Source organism: Trichosurus vulpecula, chromosome 2, assembly GCF_011100635.1.
Source record: "Trichosurus vulpecula isolate mTriVul1 chromosome 2, mTriVul1.pri, whole genome shotgun sequence".
Taxonomy (NCBI): Eukaryota; Metazoa; Chordata; class Mammalia; order Diprotodontia; family Phalangeridae; genus Trichosurus; species Trichosurus vulpecula.
In genome coordinates, this window is record NC_050574.1 from 362,526,104 (window position 1) to 362,542,599 (window position 16,496).

The 16,496-nt window shown below is 37.7% G+C and overlaps 1 protein-coding gene across 1 annotated transcript in view; it reads left to right on the forward strand.

Annotated features, from left to right (window-relative positions):
• SENP7 (SUMO specific peptidase 7) overlaps window positions 1–16,496 on the forward strand; it is a 161,139-nt gene that overhangs the window by 28,203 nt on the left and 116,440 nt on the right. The window contains exon 4 of the mRNA XM_036745023.1: window positions 474–574. Coding sequence (XP_036600918.1) covers window positions 474–574 — 101 coding nt within the window. The remainder of the gene's footprint in view (window positions 1–473; window positions 575–16,496) is intronic.

A 16,496-nucleotide genomic window follows, 5' to 3' on the forward strand; every position in this document is an offset into this window, starting at 1 on the left:
TCAGTATCTTTTTCTATAACAATTTTTTTGGTCCAAGCCTATATATTTCATTCATGTGGGGAAATACTAGTGTTGAAAATTGTTCCACCAATACACATGGGCAGTTGCCTGCAACTTATATTCTTGAAGGGTTTTCTTGGATCCTGACAAATTAAGCATCTTGCCTTTAGTCACACAGCTAATATATGTCAGAAGCAAGATCAGATGTTTCTGACTCCCACTATTCCATGCTTCCTCTCATACTCATGACATATAGCAAGTAGTTCCTGAAATTTTATTTGTTTATCTTGTTTTTCTTTCTTAAGAACTTATAAGTGAACTGAGGAAGTTCTAAATGAACTATTCTGCAGTTTTCTATCTTCATTATCCAGGTATAATGAATACTTTTTTAGGATCTCTTGAGTGTCATAAGAGCATATTACTCTATTCTTTTCTTCTCAATTCTGTCATATATTGTCTGTTTTGTTTTCCAGTGGATAAAGGGGGTAGGAAATAAAGGCAGCAGCTCTTTTTTGCATAAGAGTAAAAAGGATTTCCATGAGTGTACTGTCACTTCTAGGCCTTCTCCAAACAGGTAAGTTGCATGTATGTGTGAACAAACACTTAAGATTTTTTTTTAAGTATCCAAGTTAGCACTTTGATTTTGCATATTCTTTAATTTTAAAATGTTGAAACTTTGATCTTTTAATTATTTTTAAACTTTTAAAGTCAGATGAAATATACCTGCTATTTCTGTTATTTCTAAGTACTTAGAATTATATCAATTTTCAAGTATTATCTAGCGATAGGGAAAAGAAAAAAAAACTACTTCATTTGGCATATGGTTTGAATGGTGCTTTTAATTAAATTAAATTTTAATTAAACCATTGATACTGGGTAATGGTTACAAAACAACATGGATAAATCAGGTTGCTATTGCTGTTGAGACTTGTAAATATCTTGAGGATATGGCATTGTTACAATCACTAAATGTGTATTTACAAGTAGAGACTATAGAGCTGGTAGATTTGTGTCTTTTGGTATAGTATACCTAAACAGTAACATAAAAAGAAATCTATCATCAATCAATGAGTATAAATAGGAATCTTTTCTTTTCTCCCTTAAAATACATTTGCTGCTTACCAGACACGTTTTCTTTGATGAAAGGGAGATTAGCATGTATTAAAGATACTAGTTAGTCAGTAAACATTTATTAAGCACCTGCTTTGTGCCAGGCACTGAAAGGAGGTCACAATTTAATGGAGGAGACAATAAGCAAATAAATATGTAAAAATAAGCTATCTACAGAAAAAATTAGAAATAAGCAACAGAAGGAAGGTATTAGAATTAAGGGGATTGGAAAGTTTTCTTGTAGACGTAATTTTAGCTGGAAATTCAGAGAAACAGGAAAGCAGAAATGAGGAGGGAGAGCATTGCTGGCAGTGGGGATGCCAGTGAAAATGCTATCAGGAGATGTCACATTTTATTCAAGGACCAGCCAGGAGGCATTTAATTGACTATCTCCCAGATGTAATTGAGTAATTGGAATAATTATTAGAATATAGAAGATATAATGATATGTATAATTACAATTTATACAATTACAATTAGAATAATAATAATCAGAATAGTTGAAGGAACACTGAAAAACTACATCCTAGAGAAAAAGTAGACAGTTGTTCAAAACATTTTATGTTAGGAATAAATTCTTACCCATTTGCCCATTCCTGACATTTGAGAGAACCTATATGTGTCTCACAAATGGATGTATTATCCTGTATTGAGTACCTCCTACTTGCTTAGCATACAACACATTTTAATAATGTTTTACATTTTAATGTAATTTAATAATGATTTACAACATAATGTTCAAACTATATTCTCAGAGTCATAGAATCTCACAGTTGGAAAGGAGGACCCCCTTTTTAACACTCTGAGACGTGGTTGTGCAACATCTGCTTGAAGGCCTCCAGTGAAAGGAAAGTCTTTGGAAAGTCTTTTGAAGAACTCTAATTTAATTTAAAAATTTTTTTAAGAAGGGGCACCTAGGTGGTACAGGGGTTAGAGCTCTGGACCTGGAGTCAGGAAAACTCATCTTCCTGAGTTCAAATCCAGTATCAGACTCCTACTAGCTTTGTGACCCTGGGCAAGTCACTTAACTCTGTTTGCCTCAGTTTTCTTATCTGTAAAATGAACTGGAGAAGGAAATGGCAAACCACTCCAATAGCTTTACCAAGAAAATCCCAGATAGGGTCATGAAGAGTCAGACATGACTAAAAATGACTAAACAACAACAATGACAAATTTTAAGAAGCATTCCCTTATAGCAAGCTGTAATCACCCTTTTGTAATTTCCATCTATTGGTCCTAACACTGCCTTCTGAAGCCAAATAAATCAATGAAGCAACAAGCATTTATTAAACCCCTGCTATGTTCGAGACTCTGTGTACTGGAAATGCAAATACAAAGAAAAAAACAATCTCTTTTTGCAAGAGTTTTCTCCTCTTCCCTGCCCCACTCCCTTTCCCTTCACTTAAAAACCACTTTGAACTATTTTTTAATTTTATCATTTTTATTTAATATTTTAGTTTTCAACATTGATTTCCACAAGATTTTGAGTTACAAATTTTCTCCCCATTTCTGCCCTCCCCCCCATTCCAAGATGGCATATATTCTGATTGCCTTATTTCCCAGTCAGCCCTCCCTTCTTTCACATCACTCTCCCCCACCCCCATCCCCTCTCCCCTTACTTTCTTGTAGGGCAAGATAGATTTCTATGCCCCATTCCCTATATATCTTGTTTCCCAGCTGTATGCAAAAAATGACTTTTTTTTTTTAAGCATCTGCTTTTAAAACTTGGAGTTCCAAATTCTCTCCCCTCTTCCCTTCCCACCCAACCTTCCTAGGACGGCAAGCATTTCAACATAGATCACACAGGTATCATTAGGTAAACACTTCCACAATCCTCATGTTGTGAAAGGCTAACTATATTTCCTTCCATCCTATCCTGTTGCCCTTTATTCAGTTTTCTCCCTTGACCCTGTCCCTTTTCAAAAGTGTTTGCTTTTGATTACCTCCTCCTCCTATCTGCCCTCCCTTCTATCATCCCCCCCCTCCCTGTTTTTTTTCCCCTTCCCTTTACTTTCCTGTGGGCTACGATACCCAATTGAGTGTGTATGTTATTCCCTCCTCAAGTTGAATCTGATGAGAGTAAGATTCACTCATTCCTCCTCACTTGCCCCCTCTTCCCTTCCAACAGAACTGCTTTTTCTTGCCACTTTTATGTGAGATAATGTACCCTATTCTATCTCTCCTTTCTCCCTCTCTCAATATATTCCTCTCTCACTCCTTAAATTTATTTTATTTTTTTTAGATATCATCCCTTCATATTCAACTCATCCTGTGCCCTCTGTCTATATTCCCTTCAACTCCCCTAATACTGAGAAAGGTCTCATGAATTATACACATCGTCTTTCCATGTAGGAATATAAACATAACAGTTCAACTTTAGTAAGTCCCTTATGAATTCTCTTTCTTGTTTACCTTTTCATGCTTCTCTTTACTCTTGTATTTGAAAGTCAAATTTTCTATTCAGCTCTGGTCTTTTCATTGAGAAAGCTTGAAAGTCCTCTATTTTATTGAAAATCCATATTTTGCCTTGGAGCATGATACTCAGTTTTTCTGGGTAGGTGATTCTTGGTTTTAATCCTAGCTCCATTGACCTCCAGAATATCATATTCCAAGCCCTTCGATCCCTTAATGTAGAAGCTGTTAGATCTTATGTTATTCTGAATTTGTTTCCACAATATTCAAATTGTTTCTTTCTGGCTACTTGCAGTATTTTCTCCTTGACCTGGAAACTCTGGAATTTGGTGACAATATTCCTAGTTTTCTTTTTGGAATCTTTTTCAGGAGGTGATCAGTGGATTCTTTCAATTTCTATTTTACCCTCTGGCTCTAGAATATCAGGGCAGTTCTCCTTGATAATTTCTTGAAAGATGATGTCTAGGCTCTTTTTTTGATCATGGCTTTCAGGTAGTCCAATAATTTTTAAATTATCTCTCCTGGATCTGTTCTCCCAGCAATGGTTTTTCCAATGAGACATTTCTCATCGTCTTTCATTTTTTCATTCCTTTGGTTCTGTTTTATAATATCTTGATTTCTCGTAAAGTTACTAGCTTCCACTTGCTCCAATCTAATATTTAAGGTGGTGTTTTCTTCAGTGGTCTTTTGGGCCTCCTTTTCCATTTGGCTAATTCTGCCTTTCAAGGCATTTTTCTCCTCATTGGCTTTTTGGAGCTCTTTCGACATTTGGGTTAGTCTGTTCTTTAAGGTGTTATTTTCTTCAGTATTTTTTTGGGTCTCCTTTAGCAAGTCGTTGACTTGTTTTTCATGATTTTCTTGTATCACCCTCATTTCTCTTCCCAATTTTTCCTCTACTTCTCTTACTTGCTTTTCCAAATCCTTTTTGAGCTCTTCCATGGCCTGAGACCAATTCATATTTTTCTTGGAGGCTTTTGATGTAGGCTCTTTGACTTTGTTGACTTCTGGCTGCATGTTTAGATCTTCTTTGTCACCAAAAAAGGAATCTAGAGTTTGAGTTTGAGTCTGAGTTCATTTTCGCTGCCTCTTCATGTTCCCAGACAACTACTTTAACCTTGAGCTTTTTGTCAGGATATGACTGCTTGTAGAGTAGAGAGTACTTTGTCCCAAGCTTTAGGGTCCAAGCACTGCTGTTTTCAGAGCTACTTCTACCCCAGTGTTATCCCAGGCTCTGTCACCGCAGTGCTTCCCCTCCCCCAAGAACAGCCAAGCAGGACCACAGGACACAGCAAGAGAATTTGCCTTTGAGCCCACAAGCGTTCCTTGCACTCTCGCCCTGATCCACTGCTAGATTCCTCCCACTGTGTGAGCCGGGGACTCGGGAAGCAGCTGAGCTCCCGTAGCTCTGTAACTGTAGCTCTGGAAGCAGCCTCAGGAGTTTCCTACTGCTGCCACCGCCACCACTGCACCATCTACACCACCCCCAGGGCTGGTGATTGGACTGCTCTGAATTGGATTCCATAGTTTCCCTCTAACCTGCTCTTTGGTGTTTGTGGGTTGAGAAGTCTGGTAACTGCCACAGCTCACTGATTCATGGCTCCTAGGCCTGTTCTGACTGGCTGACTCTGGGTCTGGTCTGTCCTGGTGTGGCCTATGCTGGGCTGCACTCTGCTCCCAGCACCATGCGATAGACCCTTCCTGGTGACCATCTAGGCTCTCCTGGACTGGAGACCTGTTTCCCTCTGCTATTTCATGGGTTCCACAGCTCTAGAATTTGTTCAGAGCCATTTTTTATAGGTATTTGGAGGAATGTGGGGGAGAGCTTAAGCAAGTCCCTGCTTTCCCGCTGCCATCTTGGCTCCGCACCGCTTAGCAATCCTTTTGAATAGTTGACTGTTCTCATGTTCTTTCCTCAGCCTTCCCTTGGCCAAACATACTCCATTCTTTAATCTGACCTTTATATGACAGTTTTGAGTCACATACCATCCTGGTCCATTTCTCTGGGTGTACTTGCCACTATTCTTCCTAAAATATGATGGCCACAATGGAAAATAGTCCTCCAGATGTAGCCTAATCAGACCTTCCTTATTCTAAATAATGTGATTCTGTTAATGCAGACATGTTAGCTAGATCTTTGGGCTATTGTAGAAGTTGCAGGCCACTACAACAACCAGATCTTTTTCTATGTAAACTGTTACCTAACCTTGTTTCCTTGATCATGTACTTGTTTAGCTGATTTAAGACTATTCAACAGTGATTTAAAGGTTATTTAAAAATTTTAAATGATATCAGATTTATATTAATTACATGTAAACCTGTGAGCATGCAAAGCTTTTTAGTGATTTCATATTTGTTAACAAACATGTACAAGGTTGCTCAAAATTCTTTTTTTTAAGAGACTTTTGTTAATAAGTCAGATAGCTTCTAATAAATGAAAACGTAGGTCTAAAAGTGATAAGATTATCATTTGTCAATAATTTGTTTAATTCTGTTACTGGTTCAATCATTGTTTTTAGATCAAGCATTTTTTTCATAACCAGATCACAGAAATCAGGCTTTTGAAGATGGGCATTTTATACTGGTATAAGAATACTTTGAAAGCTAATTACAACCCTTTGAAGGACACTGCAAAGTTTCTTTTTAATCTTTTTTATGAGGAAACTTACTTGTTCAATGTCACATAGTAACAGGCAGTGTAAGAACTGGAATTCATGTCTTCTGATTCTTTGTTTAGTGCTATTCCTACTATACCTCTTTACCATTCTTTTTTATTAGATACCTTTCCTTCACTTATATTCTTTTTTTAAATTAAATTTTATTTTAAGGAAGTTCCACCTTATCTTTCTTCCACCTCTCTGTCTCCACTGAAAAAGTAAGACAAACTCTTGCATTGGCCATGACCAAAAAGATTATATCTTAGTCTTAACTGAGTCACCTATTTATCACCTAGCTATCAGTGGGGTGGGTAGCATGTTTTAACCTCAATCCTCTGAAATTGTGATTGGTCATGGTTTGGATGAGTTCTTAAGTCTTTCAAAGATGTTTGTCTTTACATTTTTGTTTGTTATCATATAAATTGTTGTGGTTCTGCTCACTTCACTCTGCATTAGTTCATATAAGTCTTCCTAGGTTTCTCAAAGTTTCTCCTCCCATTCATCATTTCTTACATAGCACAATATATTCCTTCATATTCCTATAACTTGTTCAGTCATTTGCTCAGTTGATATGCACTCCCTAAGTTACTCATATTCTTTTAAAAATATATATTTTTGATATCTTTTGTTTTTATATCACCTAGATTCCCTTTATATTCCTCTCCTCCCTTTGCCAGAGAGCCATTCCTTTTAACAAAGAATTAAAAAAAGAAAAGAAAAAAAGTCAGCAAAATTGTTCAGTACATTGATAAAAAACCTGACATATGTAATGTTCCACACTCACCTTTCCTATATTTTCAAATCCAATCTTCTGACTCTTCCTCTTCTGTCTTGTCCCCTGAAAGGTCCAAAGTAGTAGCATTAGGCCTGGGGATAGATCACCATCTATCCATTTAACCAATTGTTACATTATGTCTTCAGGTCTGCAGGCTAGAGTGGGGTCAGTCACATAGTTATCAGGCTTTGAGAAGCCTAAGAAAAGTGCAGTGATATCTTGATCCCACCAGGAGGCTCCTTCTCCTACCTTCAGTAGCCTCCACTCTTCTAGCTGTACTGTTTTTTATTTATATAATAGGATTTAGAGCTAGAAGAGACTTTAGAGATCATGGTTCAACCCTATCATTTTTACGGAGGAGGAATCTGAGACCCAAAGAGGAGAAATGCCAGGATTCATACATTGTGAGTCTTTCAGCCCAGGTCCAAATCCTCACTCACCTCCTCCACACCCTTCCTCCACTTTTCAGATGTGATAAGGGCACCTGCCTCATTGTAACTGCAAGGTCTGCCATAACAATGCTCTTCCTGGCCTTGGGACTGCCATCCAGGACTGTGACCCAAATCCATGTATGGGCAAAGCAGCAGAGTCCTGTCCCCAATGTCAGCAAAAAGACCTCTGTAATCACCTTCTTACTAGTTTTTTTTTAATTTTAAATTTTAACACCAAGAAAAGCATTTCCACCTACATAGCAGATCACAAAAAGAGAATTCAGTATATATCTGTGAATTTCTAATACATGCTACTTTTTTAAAAAGTACTCAATAAATTCAACATATTATTTTCATAATTATGTTACTTGTCTATGCTTTTCTGAATTTCCTTCTGTTTCTATACATAAAAAAAGTTACAGTGGTCCTCTTTTATTTGGCATTAGTATTGTTAACACTCCCACCTTCCAGGCTTTTCTCTATTATAAAAAAAAACTGAGAAAAAGAAAGGAAAAAATTTGTAATGTGTATAGTCAAGAAAAATGAATCTACACAATGGCCTGCCCAAAAATATATGTTTCTTTCTGTACATTGAGTCCGTCACTTCTCTGTCAGGAGGAGGGTAACATTTTTCATCATAGATCCTCTGGAAACATGGTTGGTTATTGTTTTGATCAGCGATCTTAAATCTTTCAAAGTTGTTTTTCTTTACAATACTGTTATCTGTGTAAAAATTGTTCTGGTTCAGCTTGCCTCACTCTGCATCTGTTCATACTACCTAGGATTTTGTGAAATCTCTTTGATCATTTCTTCTTGTTGTTGAGTTGTGTCTGACTCTTCATGATATCTTTTGGGGTTTTCTTGACAAAGATAGTGTAGTAGTCTGCCATTTCCTTCTCCAGCTCATTTTACAGATGAGGAAACTGAAGCAAACAGGGTTAAGTGATTTCCCCAAGGTAACACAGCTCGTAAGTGTCTGAGGCTGAATTTGACTTTTTATCGTCCTTACCCCAGGCTCTATCCAGTGGTTCTCTATCCATTGCTCCTTCATTACTTCTTAAGGCACAATAATACTCCATTACATTAATATGCCACAGTTTGTTTAGCCATTCCCCATTCCCCAATTAATGGGAACCCTCTTAGACTTTGTTTTTTTTTTCTTTTTAATACCCTCTTGAGGACAAGAAGTTTGTTTTGCTTGTTACAACTCCTTACCTAATATCTTCTTTTTTATTCCACCAAACATGTTTTCCTCTTGAGTTTGATATATTTCTTTGCCAAAATGATTGTGTGTCACTCTTTTTTGCTTCAGAGAAGAGATTAATCTGATGTCTACTTGTCCTACCCCTTTCTTTATATGCATGTACTGTTTTTAATGCATCCTAATTATGAGAAATATTATATTCTACTCCCTTCTATCTCTTTTCTACATTAGTATATTCCTTTTATTTCCCCTCTTATAACTTTCAGAACAGAACCAATTTATCTTCAGGTCTCTTGTTTTTCCTTATTTAATTTCCTTAGTACCCTTTTTGAAGACATTCTGAAGGCATACTTATTTCTTCCCTATTAGAATATTAGCATTACATCATAATATAGGCCCTTCTCAAATAAAATATCTTTTTTAGATTTCTGTTGAATCTTGTGTTTACATTTCAAACTTCCTTTTCATTTCTGGACTTGAAAGTTTTTCAGTTCCATTAAAGGCCCATTTTCCCTCTGTAGGGTTGTCCTCAGCCTTGCTGGGTAAATTATTCTTGTTTACAAACCTATATTTTTTGCCTTTTGGAATATTATACTAATAGCATGAATAAGTAGATACTCAATATCAGAGATTGGGAGGTAAGAAGAATAGGAGTCATTGAACATTTTGAATCTTCTAGGGGATTGTCTCTTTAGCTTAAAATTTGAAGCTCTCCTTACTTTGGCTTTGTAAGGACGCAGGATTTTAGAGTTGGAAAGGATCTTAGAGATCTCTTCATTTTACTGAGAGAAAACTGAGACCCTGAGAGAATATTCAAGCTCATTCTGGTAGTAAGTGGAGGTCTCATGGCTCTAAGTCTAATACTGATACTGTACTGTGCTGCCTCTTCAAGAAACCTCTTCAACTGTATATCCCATGATTTTTCTAGACAAATCCTCTGATCCAGCCAGTCCAGACTACTTAATACCTTTTCAATTATCTTATACTTTTCCACTTTTAATACTTCGCTTTTCAGCACACCCCCCCGCCCTGAACTTGAATACCTTCCTATACTTCTGTCAATCCAAATTCTGCTAGTCTCAGCTCCAACCCCACCTCTTCCACTGCTGTGGCCACAGTGATCTTTTCATTTCGTTTATAATAGTATACTCAGTTTATATTCTCTCTCTCCTTTCCTCTCTCTCCCTCTCCCCTCCCCCTCTCTGCTGCCTGCGGAGGTGGCACTGTGCTAAAAGAATGCAGGAGAGAGTGAAAGAAAGACACAGGCCAGGCAGGAGAGTATAGAACAACTCTGTTTATTAAGACGAGGCAGTGAGTTTATATACTCTATGGAATCATAGAAGTGGACCAAGTGTTGCATTGCTTTGTTACTTTCCTTTGTTCCCTTGTAACATCCTACCATGTAGCCCATGTAGCCCTGGGCCATGTTGTTACTTAGTTCCACAGATGCTAACCATATTTAAACATTACTGTTTTCCCATGTGGATAACAGCTGCGAGGGTGGTTCCTTGCCATGTCCTCTTAGTCCTCTTATCCTTTGACCGTCTTGCCTTGCAGAGACCTAGCCTCAAATGGCCTTGGCCTTGAGGCTTAAACAGGATATAGCTGGATCTCCACATGCCGTTCTGCACGTTCTCAGGGGCAGCTAAAAGGGAGTTGGAGAGCCCACATCCTGAGTACACAGCCCAGAGAAGAACAGGCTCAGGCTCAAAGGAAAACCTGGCATGTACCTTTTCCACCATGGACTATCTCAGAGGTGGCCCTCTACGTCTGTCTTCTTCCCTTCCCTTCCCTCCGTTACTCTCCTCTCTCCCACAAGCATTATATAGTTTTTGTATCAAGATTCTTTCTGCCTCTCCCCTCCCCGTGTGGATAGCAGTTACATAATAAGTGTTTATCGATTGGACTTTGGAATTAGAGGTAACCAATTGTTTCAATGCACTTTTAGATACCCAAAGGACTTAAAAAGCTCTTTAAAATTTGCCAAGTAAGGCAATAGTAGGGCTAAGGTTGTAAGCTGACTTTCTGTCAAGGCCTCTTTTTGCTAGATTCAGACAGTTTTTTTGAGGAAAATGCAATGGGTTAGCCGAGGGGTGGGGAGCTTGCAGCCTTGAGACTGAGACCACAAATTCCCCACCCCTGCGTTAGCCAGAATACCTGGGAATTAAAATGGGGTAAATCCACAGAATCAGATGTGAATATGTCGAGGGAGAAATGAACCCCAGGGATGTAGGAATCCCAAACCAAAGTTCCCAGGTCGCCTGGAATGAATTTGTGGACCCAAGCATTCTTTAAGTCAAGGAGGCAAAGATTTATTATGCTTTATGTAAATAAAGCAGTGTTGTAACAATCTGGCTAGCGGCTGCCATGGGGGGTGAAAAACCAACAATAACCAGTTCACAGAATGCTGCAAGCCCAGGTTCTTTTGATCTGCTTCGCCAAGGAAAGCTATGTTAAGGGGTTAACAATCTCACTTTAATCCAGCATACAAACTCTATTCACTTAGTTCAGGGGGAAAAGCCAGCACCCTGAACTTTAGAGCAAATACAAACAAATTACAAACATATTACAGACCTTGTCTGATTCAAATCCCATTTCATAGTTACCAGAGTTTAACCAAGTTCCGGTAAGCTGGAAGGCTCTTAACTACAGCTGCCCAGAGTCTCCACATCAGCGAGCCACCAAGAGTGAGAGCCCTAAGCAAATAGCTCTGTCTTCCCTTTTTATGCAGTTTCAGATGTCATCAAATGTCATCTGAGTCACCAGAACTTAGGCTTAGCACCTAATAGGGGTTTGGGCCTGGGGCTTAGCACCTAGTAAGGCTCAGTCAAAGACACTTAATCATTTTAAAACAGTAAGAAAGTCCCAACTTAATTGATATTACAAGCAGGCAAGAGTTCTTAGGGAACCTGCAACCATACAGGGGTACGGGAAAAGTTTAAGTACAAGATTTAGGGATGAAACCTGTCAATTAGGTGTTTTGGGGTGGGATTAGGGAGTAGCTAAGGCATGATTAAGGGGTGGTCAGTTCTTAAAGGAACATGTACTTTTTGTATCTACTGCCAGGTATCTTACCCAGAGTTCACTGGGAAATAGCCCAAGGTGGGGCTACCTGTGGGTGTGGTTTTTGCTGTGAAATGTCACTAAGTCACCAAAAGTTCACAGCTGACTGGGAATATCCGGGTGGATTTCATCACAAGGTTAATATAAGGGAGCATACATTTGACTATGTCTAGGACATTTGTTAGACTCAGTGTATAGTCAGTTATCAACACCTGGGAATCAAACTGTAGTTGGGCATAGCTGCTTACTGAGGAAGAAGCCGAGATAATTTTGGGGCATGCTGCCCTTTAGCTCGAGAGAGAAACTGCTTGGGCCAATGCTTTGAAGCTAGGGAGAGATGTGTTTTTAGAACTGGAGTTCAGGCACAGGCACCCAAGCAGAGGCTAAAGGGAAATGTGATGTTAGAATTAGGTCCAAGCACAAGCACCCCATCATATATGGCTAGTCAGTATGAAAATGTCTAGGTGAAAGCAGTATTGAGGAATTAGGTGGGAGGTGGTCTGAGATTCCTGAAGTTGGTAAGGCAGGGTGCAAGGGAGAGGACAATCAACAGTCTTGAAACCAAGGATAACTCCACATTAAGTTTTTTAAAGCACTGAGGATCTTTGGCCTCCTGTAGTCTTTTACCAGCAGATAGTACAGAGTTAGCCTTTGGCACTTCCCTCAGGTCAGAACAGTCCTTAAAAGGACCTGGAACAGTTGATATTTTCTGACTCTGTTGTAGAGGTTAGAAATTGGCTCTCAATCCATGTGACTTCAACACCCGAATGTAAAGGGAAAAAAACCACCACCACAACAGAAACAAAAACAAACGAAAGAAGAGAAACTAAGGGAACTTTCATTTAAGTATGGAAAGCCAACAGGCCATATCTTGAAACTCTTCAGGGAAGAGATTTTTATTCTCTGGAGCTCTGAGAGTACCCATCAAGGACAATCTGTATCCTGAGAATGGGAGTCTGACTTCTTCCTTATGGGACTCTTCTTTCCTCAGGCAGGGATAAGATATCTGAGAACCCCAAGAGCTGGGGAAGGGTGAACTCTTTTTTTTAATTCTCCTTTTCTTTTTTCTGAGCCACTTTGACATTTTACCACAGTGTGATTATATTACATGGTACCTAGCATCAGTGGAGAAGAGGTAGGAAGGAAACAAGCATGTGTTAAGCACTATGTTCTAGGCACTATGTTAAGTATCAGAGGCATTCTCCTAATCTCCAACTTTGCTTTATCCCTAGGGAGTGGAAGTATTCTGATTTATAGCTTAATGGGTCTTGGGGACAGTCTCCTTTAAGTGCCTTAGGAGTACTTTTCATTTCTTTCTTACCTTGATTTCCCAGTGACATTTTCTAAAATATTTTTGCTAATTCTTTAATTAAGGTTCAGAATTGTCAAGTGAGACAGTTTTTCTTTTTTTCTCAGTAATACTCTCTGCCGGGATCCAAACTCTCTTTATCCCAAATGTTTTCCTTTTCTCCTACCTAGAGGTTCTTGCTCTTTGCTTCATTGACTGTTTCTTGAGGCCTCTCCATCTCCACCACTCCATTCCTCACCCCCTCCTCTCCATACTGCTTTCTGGAGATTAATAAAATAATTGAACTAATAATAAATTGAATTAAATAATAAATGAACTAATCTTGTATTTATATATGCATTCATATAATTACAAAGGACATTCGTCAAAACCATACCTTCTGGTCTTAATATCTCCCTCAGTTTCTTATCAAACCAGATGTAATTATAGAGTCCCTTCTACAATTTAAGTGCTTTTAATTGCATGGCATACGAGTAGTTTTTTTTTTAATCAGACATACATAATTTTGTTTATCTTGCTCACCAAGATCTTGTCATGAAACTATTTCTTGGATTCTGAGAGTCAAAGATGAGATTGGAAGGAAGGGTTAATAGGATCCTCACCTAAAAGGACCTATTTTTTTTCTCCAGTTTTCTTAATAGTGGGATATTTTGTGCTAGATTGATGAGAACAGCTAAGTATGATATTTTACATCCAGAAATTTAGTAAACTTTCACATCATCTATGGCTACTAAATTTATTTATTTCTTGTTGTCTCACCTTCTATGAATAGAAGGGACTAAAACCTGCAGAAATCTTTCAGCTCTTTCTCTAGAACAGGGATTCTTAAAATTTTTTGTGTCCTGTACCTATTGGGTAGGATGGTGAAAGCTGTGGACCCCTTCTTAGAATAATGTTTTTAAATATATAAAACACACAGAATTACAGAGGAAACTAATACTATTGAAATAAAGTTATAAAAATATTTAAAAAATAAGTTTATAGGCCTTAGTTTACGAACTCTTGTCATAGAAACTCAGACTATAAACAGGTCATCACGTCAATCTCTTAGAAGATTTGCATCAAGGTTTTTATTTGTGTTTTTCTTAGTTCCAAAAAACCCTGAATGGTCAAGATCTATTTTAAATTTGTAGAAACTCAAGCTTTTCATCATCAAAGAGAAATTCAAAATTGTATCCCTGAGAGTACTTTTTTTTACTGCTTCATATTGAAAATTAATGTGTTTAATTGCTCTGTAGAATGTACCTATATATGCCTGTAAATCCAGAATATAGCAAATGTGGCCTTAGGTAACTGGGGCACCCTTTTAGTTTCAAAATCTCTCCTTTGGCAGCTCCCTTTTTGTTCATAATTACTAAAAACATATCTATAGGCATACAAGGATTATTTTTTTTGGTAAAAGTGTTAAATGGAGAATTTTCTTCTCCATTTTGGGCCTGGTGTCACAAAAAACAAATACATGTACACAAAGTACATTCAAATAGTAGAGATGAAAACTCATGAAATATCAGTGACTGAATGACCAGAATATTAGGTTAGCCCTTTTAGTACCACTGGCATATTTTCCTTTACATATTTCATACACACATACATATATACATACATCTGTATATGTATATATAGGTATATATGTGTATACACACATATATTTGTATATACATATACACACCCATATAATCTGCAGATAGAAAACACAAACAGGACCTACCAAGTTCGAAAGGATTTTGGTATGGTTGCAGTAATGGATTGTATATCTTTTATCCGAGGACTAGCATAGATAAGTTAGAGAGACCATTACCATGTTAACAGCAAGATGATGAAATTTTAGTTCACAGCAATTCTTGAGGATCAGAAATACTAACATTAACAAAACCACAGATCGTTTTAGTATATAGTTTATGTTCTTGAGGTTTAATCTACTTTCTTGTACACTGTGGTAAGTAATCCCATAATATTTCAGGCAGCCTGACAGCTTTGATAACTTCAGTTGTTCTGTGAAACACAGAAAATGAAGGGTGCTTACCTTTACTAAAGGAATAGTAGCCATCTAATCACCCATTAGAGGGACAGAAGCTAAAGTTCTAGAGAGGACCCTAGTTTGTTCCTAGTGATTTAGTTCTTACCTCTCTTCAATGACATATCAAAACCATAAAGCACAGGTTAATATATAGCACAAATACATACTCATTGGGCATTTATTTTGACTTTTGAAAAGGGTAGAAAAAGGAAAATGTGGTGATGACATTTCCAGTGTGTCTTCAGAAACCCAAGTATATGAATAAGCAGTGTTTGTTTCTCCATTGGTGCTTAAGGCTACTTTAAATCTTTATCCTGTTGCCTCAAGGTCATTTTGAGTAGAGACCAACAAATAAAACCAGAGAAGCCAAACTCCAGGATTCCTGCAGATAGACTGAGTACAACAATATTTTACAAAAGTGTTAACACATACTCAAACTCTAAACAAAACTCTAAAATTCCATATTTTCCAAGCACATACTCAACCAAACTCTAAAATTCCGAATTTCCAAGACCATCCCTCTTATTGATTACACTTTGAGGGTGCCTTCTAGGTACAAAATTTCTTTTGGATAATGGCTAGTATTTACATAGCACTTTAAGGTTTGCAAAGCACTTTACAAATATTTTCATTTTATCCTCCAACAACCCAGGGGTAGGGGGTAAGTGCAGTTATTATTCCCATTTTATAGATGAACAAACTGAGGCAGAGGTTAAATGACTTGCTCAGGCTGCCCAGCTAGTAAGTGCCTGAGGCTGGATTTGAACTCAGGTTTCTCTGACTCCAGGTCCAGTATTCTATCCACTCTATCACCTGGCTGCCTTTTTGAACATTCCTGAACAAAGTAGACCAAATCATTAGGCACAAATATGTTGTTAATTAAAGGTCTGTTGATATTTCCAAATCACATGGCTCTATTGTCAAGTCCAGAGCATATTAGGTAACCTCCTATGGTTATGATGGTATGAAGACAAGGATTTTATGAATAGATATGTCAGCATATTCATGTAGGAAGATTGGTTGGGGAGATCTACTTATAACTTAATTCACCGAGAAGGAGGGTGCCACAACAATAAGAAAAATGCTTTTCAAGAAAGTAATTTGAACCTATGTCAATGATTCGGTGGGTTTGAACATGCTGCGTCATCATGTTTCTGCTCTTTCACAGGTGAACCTTTAAGTAGGTTTTGACTTTAAAACATTCCTTCATAATGTGAGATAATGAGAGGAAAGCCCAACTAAGTCACCTCTCATTGGAAAATGTTGAAATTGAGGCAGCATCTGTTTTTATTGTTTTTTTGTGACTGAAATTGGAGCTGTTTTAATCAACAGCAGGTTAATAGGTAATCTAGACTGTCAGAAATAAAACAATAAAAGCATTAGACCCGATTTAGCCCACACCATATTGACAAATCTCCTATTAGATAATATCTAGTAGTCAACTTTCTAGAACCACCAGGATAGCTAGATGACTGCTCAGATACACCATGACCAGATATTTCTCTCTCTTCAGGTGCCAAG